The sequence below is a fragment of the Dasypus novemcinctus genome, chromosome 8 (assembly GCF_030445035.2).
Source record: "Dasypus novemcinctus isolate mDasNov1 chromosome 8, mDasNov1.1.hap2, whole genome shotgun sequence".
NCBI classification, from domain to species: Eukaryota; Metazoa; Chordata; class Mammalia; order Cingulata; family Dasypodidae; genus Dasypus; species Dasypus novemcinctus.
This window is the reverse complement of record NC_080680.1, coordinates 42,560,837-42,570,941: the sequence shown is the minus strand read 5'-3', so window position 1 is coordinate 42,570,941 and position 10,105 is coordinate 42,560,837. Positions and strand designations below refer to the sequence as shown.

Genomic DNA, 10,105 nt, shown 5'->3' with positions numbered 1-10,105 from the left:
AATACAATTTTGTTCATTATACCAACAACATAACATTTCCCCTTCCAGTACAGTACAGGATACATTCAAGGATCATGTATTGAATTTTGTCAAGAGATTTTCAATCCTTAAATCTGGCACAGTTCCTCGGTCTTTCAAAAGAAGTCAGTTATTTTATAGAACGTTTTTCTCAACTTGGATTTGGCTGATATTTCCTCAGGATAAGGTTCAAGTTATATATAATCAGAATACTACATAAAATGATGTTGTGTCCTTCTCAACGTGTCCACATCTGGAGACACATAAGATCCATCATTTGTGATATTAATTTTGATTCCAAGTCAAGCTGTTGTCCAGTTTCTCCATTATATATTTACTACTTTCCCCCATTGCATCTAATAAATAATCTATGGGGAGACATTTGAAATCACACAAATATTGTCTCCTCATCAAAACATACCTCCTACATTTAGCAACCATGTATCATAGCTGCCTAAAACGAGCTTTACTATGCTGATTTCAAATTAGTGACTTTCCAACTCCACGCCTCCTTCCACACTTATCAGTTGGCATATGACTGTAAGGAAGAGCTCTCCCTTCTCCCCTTCTCCATATTTTTTATCTATCTTTTGTCAGTATGAACTTAAGGATTCTCATATTATTCAATGAATCACTGTCTTAATTTCCTTTGACACTCAAGTTTTTCCAGATTTGGCCAGCATGAGTCCCTTCAAGCTGGCTCCTGTATCCCTTTTTTTTTTTTAAGATACTGGTTTTTTTTTTAGTTTTTGTTTTAATTAAAGCTTTATTTTATTTATTTCTCCCCTCCCCTTGTTGTTTTCACTTGCTGTATCTTTTTGTCTTCCTTGTTTCTTTGGAAGGCACCAGACGCTGAATCCAGAACCTCTGATGTGGGAGGAAGGTGCCTAATCACTTGAGCCACCTCCACTCCCTGCTTAGTTCTGTCTCTCATTATATTTTTTCCTCCCCATGTCTCTTGTTGCATCATCTTGTTGCCTCACCTCCCCCTGCCTGCCTGTTAGGTCGGCTTGCTGTCTTCTTTAGGAGGCACTGGGATCTGATCCATTGACCTCCCGTGTGGTAGGCAGGAGCCCAGCTGCATGAACCACATCCACTTCCTTCCTGTAGCCTTTTGAAAGTTCCCCACCACTTTCTATGAGCACTTCTTTACTTTCTGGCATAATAACATATTCCAAGTTCATTTTGTACCTTCTCTGTTCCAATCCTGGAATCTAAAAAACAACAGAACAAATGAACAAAATTAAAACCGGTTGATTGAAAAAATAATAAAACAGGCAAACCTCTGGTAAAAGCAGAGATGTTAAAAAATAGCAAAAGAATACTTTAAACAACTACATGCTAAAAATTTGATAAGGTAAGTCAAGTTGATACATTTCTGAAAATCATAAAATGTCAAAATTGATAGAAGAAATAGAAAGCTTTTTTACTCCAATAACTAACAAAGAAATGAGAACTGTAATTAGAGATCTTCCCATCAAGCCCCACATTCCCAGTTCCAGATGGTTTTACAGGTGGCTTTTGCTAATTTCCAAAGAACATATCATACCTGTACAGGTATTTCCTTAAAATAGAAGTAGAAGGAAAGTTGTCCAATTCATTTAATAAAGTTAATAAGCCTTACTTCCAAAATCAAGTATGGACAATATAAGAAAAAAAATGTCCATTAAACTTATGAACATACCTGTGAAAAAACTTTTTGTAAAAAGTTAGCTGTATCCAAAAGTATATTAAAATATAAAACACAATAACCACATAAGAGTTATTCCAAGATTCAAGAATGTATCAATATTTAAAATCTATCAGTGAAAATTGATCTCACTAATGACCTAAAAGAGAAAAATTACTTGGTTACCTAAGAACATGCAGGCAAAACGATTTTTAAACTCTAATGGGCCCAAAGAATTATGAATGTTAAGAGAATTTCATCGACTTTAAATAGTCTACATGCCTCAAACCTACATTAAGCATCATATATAAGGGAGAAACTTTTTACTTATCCCCATTAATATTGAATATAAGACAATGCTTTCTATCATTTTTCCATTTAACATAGCACTAAATGAACTGAACAATGATATAAGAGAAAAAACACATATACTATGTGTAAGGATTAGATGGAGAAAGGTAAAACATTTTCAGGTAATGGTAGTATCCACATTGAAAACTCAATAGAATCAGCAAATTATTCTGACAGTTCACTCTTACAACTTATAAGAGGTTAGCAAGGTTTTTTCATTATAAGATAAATGTGCAAAAGTCAGTAATATTCATCTCTGCTAGCACTGATGAACTAGAAAATAAGATGCCATTTATAATAGTAACAAAAATGATATTGTATCTAAGAATTGATTAAAATGTAGGGCGGCGGACTTGGCCCAGTGGTTAGGGCATCCGCCTACCACATGGGAGGTCCGCGGTTCAAACCCCAGGCCTCCTTGACCCGTGTGGAGCTGGCCCATGCGCAGTGCTGATGCGCCCAAGGAGTGCCCTGCCACGCAGGGGTGTCCCCTGCGCAAGGAGTGCACCCCGTAAGGAGAGCCACCAGCAGGAAAGAAAGTACAGCCTGCCCAGGAACGGTGCTACACACACGGAGAGCTGACACGACAAGATGACGCAACAAAAAGAAACACAGATTCTCCTACCGCTGACAACAGAAGCAGACAAAGAAGACACAGCAAATAGACACAGAAAACAGACAACCGGGGTGGGGGAGCAAGGGGAGAGAAATAAATTAAATAAAATAAATCTTTAAAAAAAAATTAAAGACATAAATGTGAGAGTTAAAATTATAAAGCAAATGGAAGAAAATGCATGAGTACTTTTTATATAGCAGTGGGTGGATGACTTCTTGAACATGACCCTAAAACACAAACTCTTGGTAAAACTTGATTAATTTGACTCTACTAAAAAAAAAAAGAACATCATGGAAATTAGGTAAGAGTTTAAAGATAAATATTTGTAACATCCAAAACCAGCAAGGACTAAATACACCTAATATACAAACAGCTCCTAAAAATCAACAAGGAAAAAAGTGTGAAAACCACTTTATAAATGGGCAAAGTACTGTACAGACAATTTCCAGAAAGGGAAGCCCCAGGAGCTAATAAAAATATGAGCAAATGCTCAAACTCTTCAGTAAATAGAGAAACTCAGATGAAAACAAGACTTATTAGAATGGAAAAACTTGAAAGAGATCATTCCAGAGTTGGTCAGTATGTAGCAAGGTGAGAACTCTGGTACACTGTTGGGGGAACTATGAACTGTACAGCCATTCTAAAAAGTGATCTGTCCATTCTAAAAAGTGATAACCCAACAATCACCTAGTGGGTCTATATGTCAGAGAAATTCTTGCACAGATGCGTAGGGGGACCTGTATGACATGATTTTTGGTACTGAGACTTTGAAGACAATGGAAGTCCATTCTTAAGGGAATAGTAAAATACAGTGGGTGCACACAATGTAATAACCTGCAGGAGTTTTAAAAACAACAACTAACTAGTTACAGCAGCACTGATCTTAAAAAAAAAATTGGACTGAATGATAAAAGAAATAGAATGAGTTTAGCACAGTACCATTTATGTAAATTAAAAACACAAACCTGCTCCAAACAACATTCCATATTTCACTAGTACACATGCATCTTTAAAGATTCACTATCAATATTTTATTTTGCAAACCTATTGGGGAGAGAAGAATGGGGTGGAGATTGGGAATTAAGGGGAAAAATAAAATAAGTGAGGGAAGCAGCTGTGGCTCAATCAGTTGGACTCCCTTCTACCATATGGGAAGCCCTGGGTTCACATCCCGGGGCCTCCTTGTGAAGGCAGGCTGGCCCGCATGCTGCGGAGAGCTGCCCGTCCCGCACACACTGTGGAGAGCAGACTCAGCAAGGTGATGCAACAAAAAAAAGACAGACAAGCAAAAACATAGAAGAGCGCAGAGCAAATGGACACAGAGCAGACAGCACACATACAAAAAAAAGCCACAAAGCGGGGGGGGGGGGGGGGAATTTTAAAAAAATGTAAACCATAATGTAAAAAATAAAATAAGTGAGGTGCCATGTGACCAATAATGGCAATAAGGTATTATGCACTGAGAAGTTTGCACCTTAGCTTCAAAAGAAATGGCATCATGGACCTGAAAAACCATTGAGAAGAAATAAAGTTTTATAGCTTATACATTTTTATTCCCTCCATTTGAAGAGGTGTGAAATGAACCAAAATATACTTCTTTCCTAGTTTTTTGGATTTCCAGTGAATTCTGAACAATGGTGATTTGCATTGTCTAAGCATTACATGGCAGTTATCTGGATTTTATAAGCTTTTAAGTATCTCCAGTAATCTCTCATTACCACAGATTTCTTCTTTCCTCTTTTTTATTCTATAGACCACATAGAGCCAGATTAAGGCATGATTTATACAGGAGTTGCCTGTGTTTAAGAGGTGCTAAAAATATGGCTAGAATTATAGCAGGATGGAAGAAATTATTTTTCCTAGCTCTCCTATTAGGGAGAACATTTTGTGAAGTTAAAAAAATCCAGGTATAAGTTTTGTGGGGTTGGGCTGTGTGGCTCCTCTTCCAGGGAAATAGGTGAATAAAATTAGGAGTTACTTAAACTCAAGGACACACGCCCAATTTGCAGAGTTCTGCACAAGTCCAACAGGTGTCATTTTAATAGGGCTTGCAAAAACTGTCCACAGCAGTCTTGTTTAAACTGCTCTCTTAGCCATATGCGTGAACAAATATCTCCCTCAATCAGACTGCAAGGCGATTGTTTTGCACATTGGGTACATTGGGAGCTGGAGTGGAATTGTTTGGAAAAAGAGAAGTGAGGCTGAGTGCCTCTGCTAGTGAGCTTTCTTCCAATCCTTTCCTTATGTAGCACTAGCATTTCCTCTAAGTAAATCTTGGGTGCATTTTTTTTTAAGATTTTTTTTTTTAATTTCTCACTCCTCCCCTCCCCCCTCCTGTTGTCTGCTCTCTGTGTCCATTTGCTGCGTGCTCTTCTGTGTCTGCTTACATTCTTGTCAGCGGCACCCAGAATCTGTGTCTCTTTTTGTTGCGTCATCTTGCTGCATCAGCTCTCCGTGTGTGCGGCACCATTCCTGGGCAGGCTGCACTTTCCTTCACACTGGGCAGCTCTCCTGATGGGGTGCACTCCTTGCATGTGGGGCTTCCCTACATGGGGGACACCCCTGCATGGCAGGGCACTCCTTGCGTTCATCAGCAGAGTGGATGGGCCAGCTCTCCACACAGGTCAGGAGGCCCTAGGTTTGAACCTTGGACCTCCCATTTGGTAGGCGGACACTCTATCAGTTGAGCCAAATCCACTTCCCTTGCATGCATATTTAAAGACTATCATAGAAATGTTTGGATATACTTATAGTGGAAACAATTAAAAACAACAGCTGGGGGGGTGCTGGGTTCCTGGCCGGGGGGGCTCTGTCATGGTCCCTAGGGGAGCAACGGCAGTCCCCCGGGTGCAACGGCAAGGACCAGGAAGGAATGAGGGTGCAACAGTGAGCCCCTGATACTAATGACTATGCTTGTGAGCCTATACACCTGAAATAAGAACAAGGCCTAGAGCAGCACTGTCCCTAGGAGTTCCCTCCTGACAGCCTCCATGTTACTCAAATGTGGCCAGTCTTGAAGCCAAACTCAGCATGTAAATTCACTGCCTTCCCCCCAGCATGGGACATGACACCCAGGGATGAGCCTCCCTGGCGCCGAGGGATCACTACCAAGTACCAGCTGATGACGTAACTAGAAAATGACCTTGAATTAAAGGTTCAACATGGACCAGCAGAATATCCCTGTCTACATATAATAACAGGAGTTAAAAATGCTTTTTGACCTAAATTAAGGGGGAAATGGAAAAGACAAATGAGTTTATATGGCTATGAGTCTCTCAAAGTCTGGAGGTTGTCAGAAGGATTGCCCTTATGCACACCTGAGCAGAGTCTCAGAGACAGACAAAGTAGATACAACCCCAGGTATTGGTTCTTTTGAGGGCTAAAGAGACCCACAGGTTCTATGGCCATGGCAGATGGAGTTCACTGCCAGGTCAGTTGGCCCTTCTTTGGAGTTGGTGTTTCTGCATGATGGAGCTGGACTCAGATGTGATCTCTTTTCACAAGCCTTTCCTGTTACTTTACTGGAATTGTAGTTGGTGCTGGGTTTTAAGATATATCTAGAGGATCTGAATCTCTGGACTGACAATATGATAGCCAGGTCCTGAATCTCAACAGACTTCAGCTCCTACACTCTGGTTTATTGGACTTACCCCACTCAGCTAACATGGAGTTGAAGAATGTCAACCACCACACCATGGAGCCTAGAGTGCCTACAACTGAAAGCAGGAGGATTGCATCCAGTATCCATGTGGAATCTAAGCCCCCTCTTGACATAGATGTGGAATGGACACAACCAATCCAAGGTCCACAGGAAGGAGGAATACAGTAAGAGTTAGAGTGGACTTACTGATATTCTATTCATGAACTATTGTGGATAGTAATTGAGAAAATGTGGCATTGGTGTGGAAAAAGTGGCCATGGTGGCTGCTGGATGCGGGGAATAGGAGGAGGAGATGAGATGTGGAGGCATTTTCGGGACTTGGTATTGTCCTGGGTAGTGCTGCAGGGACAGTTATTGGACATTGTATGTCCTCCCATGGCCCACTGGATGGAACATGGGAGAGTGAGGGCTATGGTGTGGACCATTGACCATGGGGTGCAGCGATGCCCAGAGATGTACTCACCAAATGTAATGGATGTGTCATGATGATGGGGGAGAGTGTTGCTGTGGGGGGAGTGGTGGGGTGGGGGCGGTGGGGGTGAATGGGGTCCTCATATTTTTTTAATGTAATATTTTTTTAAAATGAATAAAAAAAAAAAGGCAGGGCAGACAGCTCAGTTTAGCCCACCAGTGACCCTACTTTGTAATTTATGCTCCCCAGTGTAACAGAGTTGTTCTCTGTTGTGGTTTCCCTACAGGTGGCTCTTCTGCCCCTTATAATTGAACCTACAGTTTTAGTACTATACTCGATAAGTGTATGTCCAAGAGACTTAAATCTTTGGGTTGTCCATGTGCCTGCTGGGCCCTGAATCTCCACAGAGTTGCAATACCTGCTCTCCAGTTCATTGGACTCACCCAGGGCAACTAACAAGATGATGATGGACAACAACCATTCCAAGTAACAGAGTTACAACTACAAGTAAGATAGTCCCATCCATCTTATGGGATCTAAGCCCCCTCTCAATTGGGATGGAGTGGGCATCACCATCCCAGAATCCTCAGGATTGGGGAATGGATGGCCTGGAATAGACTTATTGTTATTCTACTGTAGACTTGTAATTCTAGCAATGGAAGAACTTTTGTCATTGATGTGGAGGCAGTGACCACTGGAAGTTCTGGGAGGAGGGACAGGGAAAGATAGGTGTAATACGGGGGCATTTTCAGACTTGGGAATTGTCCTGAATAACATGGCAAGGACAGACACAAGCCATTGTATATCTTGTCATAATTTACAGAATGGTGCAGGAATGAATGTAAACTATGATGTAAACTATAATCCCCACTTAGTGGCAATGCTCCAAAATGTGTTCATCAATTATAGTAAATGTTCCACACTAAAGAAGGACGTTGTTGGTGTGGGAAAGTGTGGGAAGGGTAGGGAGTGGTGCATATGGGAATACCCTGTATTTTTTGTGTATCATTATGTAATCTAAGTATCTTTTTAAAAAAATAAAAAAGTATATTAAAAAGTGGAAAAAAAATAAAGACTATCAATTTGAAGAGGCACCAAGTTATTAGACTGCCTGGGGTGTCATCTGTTTGTCTGGCTCTGTTTCCAGATTAGGGAAGCCAGACTGATGAGATGTGCCTTCATTTTAGAACGGTGAAGCACGGCTATCACTCCCAACATGTGATCCATCTACACAGAATCTAACTGTTCTCTTCTTCTGGCTATTTTTTTGTTGGGTGGCGTTCAAGTGACTCTCTGTGAATTCCATTTGCTGACAGAACAGAGCTCACGAGACCATGGGTGAAGCCAGACCAGGGCTACAGAAGCTGAGGAGCAGCAGAACTCTCCTGGCCTGTGTCACAAAAGGGTATTTGTGAAAAGAGGAACAAGTGTCTGTATTTGACCCTAATTCTTAGGGAAAGGCGATGGCCACTACATTTTGGGAACAAGGGAATCTGTTTGAGCATGTCTGTGTGGGGTGTTTCACAGCCCATAATTCTTACACTTCAGTTCTTACATTTGACACAATTTAATCCCAGATGGAAAAGTAAGCACATAAAAACAGTATTTTCTGATTGCTGAAGAAAGCATTGGGGGTTTGAACTATATTTTCATGCCTGTTTTAGCAGTTTTCCTTATAAGATCCCAATTCTTTTGTTTGGTTCACAAATTAAGTTGTTTAATAACATGTTTCATGCATTAAGCAGTTTGCAATAGTTATGTTCACTGTCTCTTCAGAAAGACCTAGAATCTTAAACGCAAAACGGAAGCAAACTCTTCTGGACTGAGCTCCAGGCACTGTAGCAGGTGCTGGATTCCGCTCTCAGAGACCTGCCCTGGCGGCACCTGGAGCCTCGTGGTCGAGTGGTTTCCAGGGAGGAGCCCTGGGCTGGGGCTGGGACGCCGCCTTCTAGCTCCTCTGCCCATCACCTGCTGGGGAAAGCCACCGGCTGTCTCCAAGTGAGGACATCGGACCACACCGTTTCAAAGGTCCTTTCCAACTTTTGAGCTCTAAATTTTGAATTACACTTTTTTTTTTTTTTTTTTTTACAATCCACAAATCTTTTATTATTTATTTTTTTAACATCACTTATGCCATGAATTCATAGGGAATAGGTTCCAGTAGCTCAGGCTCTTTTCCATTAGTTCTCACAAAGTGTGCTTCCCTGGGTGGAGCAGGCTGGCGTTTCAGTTGGACCCAGGTACCTTTCTCTTTAGCTTCCTTCTTTTTTTGATCATTTTCCTTCACACGTTTTAGGAAGCTATCTCGGCTCTTAGAGTGCTTAATATGCTCAATGCGTACATTAATTCTCTTGGCAAGAATCTTGCCCTTAACCTGTTTGTTTACCACTATACCAACAGCATGCTGGGTAACATTGTAGACTCTTCCCGTTTTGCCATGGTAACATTTGTGGGGCATTCCTTTTTGAACAGTGCCCATTCCCTTTATGTCTACGATATCACCTTTCTTGTAGATTCGCATATATGTGGCCAAAGGAACAACTCCATGTTTTCTAAAAGGCCTAGAAAACATATAGCGGGTCCCTCTCCTCTTTCCCTTTGTGTTTGTCATTTTGGCGAATTACTGCAAGATGGCGGTTCCGGCCGAAAGGCTTGAATTACACTTGAACAAATCCTTTACCACCGTTTTTATTTGTGACAAGTTATAACAATAAAAATAATAATAATGAAAGTCTACATTTAAGACCTGAGCTAAGCATTATTTTCTCATTCATCCTCCCAACTATCCTCGAAAGTGGGCACTGTTTTCCCCATTTTCCAGAGCAGAAAACCGTTAAGTACCTTCTCTAAAACCACCTAACTAGCAAAGAGCGGGAGGGAACGCAGCCCAGGTTCTGCTTCGACAGAACTCCAGCCCCTTGTCTTTTGCAACTTGTAACCGCCTCTGAGGTTTGTCCCTAGTTATCAGCACTGTCTTTCCCAGGCCTTGCCTGTGACCCACCAGCTGGCAAGCCTTGGTGGTGCAGTGCTGTGCGGTTCAGCCGTTCCTTTCCTCGCTGGGCTTGAGCAGCCGCCCGCGGAGGATTCCTCGCAGCGGCGGCTGGAGCCGGCGGCGCGCGGGCGGGGTCTGCCGGAGCGGGGTGGGGTCGGCTGATGATTGACGGCGGGGCCGCGCACGCTCCGAGCCCGCTCCCCGCTGAGCGCCGAGAGGCGCGCATAATTTACATGCCCCGTTTGAAATATAGAGACTGAAGCACCAGGATTTTACATCTGGTCCCTTGACTTTTTAACCAGGGAGTGCTAGTTTATTGCTGAGCTTAAGGATAAAAGAAAGAAGAAATGAAAGTTGGTGTTTTATTTTTTTAAGTTTCCTCCCCA

At 41.9% G+C, this 10,105-nt stretch overlaps 1 protein-coding gene across 1 annotated transcript; it reads right to left on the bottom strand.

Annotated features, from left to right (window-relative positions):
* Positions 1-8,823: 8,823 nt before the first annotated feature.
* LOC101416181 (large ribosomal subunit protein eL21) lies at positions 8,824-9,373 on the bottom strand. The gene has a single exon (XM_058302916.1). It carries the CDS (start codon positions 9,336-9,338, stop codon positions 8,856-8,858), a length of 483 nt encoding a protein of 160 aa, XP_058158899.1. The 5' UTR covers positions 9,339-9,373; the 3' UTR covers positions 8,824-8,855.
* Positions 9,374-10,105: the final 732 nt, after the last annotated feature.

Bases quoted from the DNA above. Each gene is read 5' to 3' on its own strand.
- LOC101416181 (XM_058302916.1), bottom strand. From the start codon at position 9,338: ATGACAAACACAAAGGGAAAGAGGAGAGGGACCCGCTATATGTTTTCT.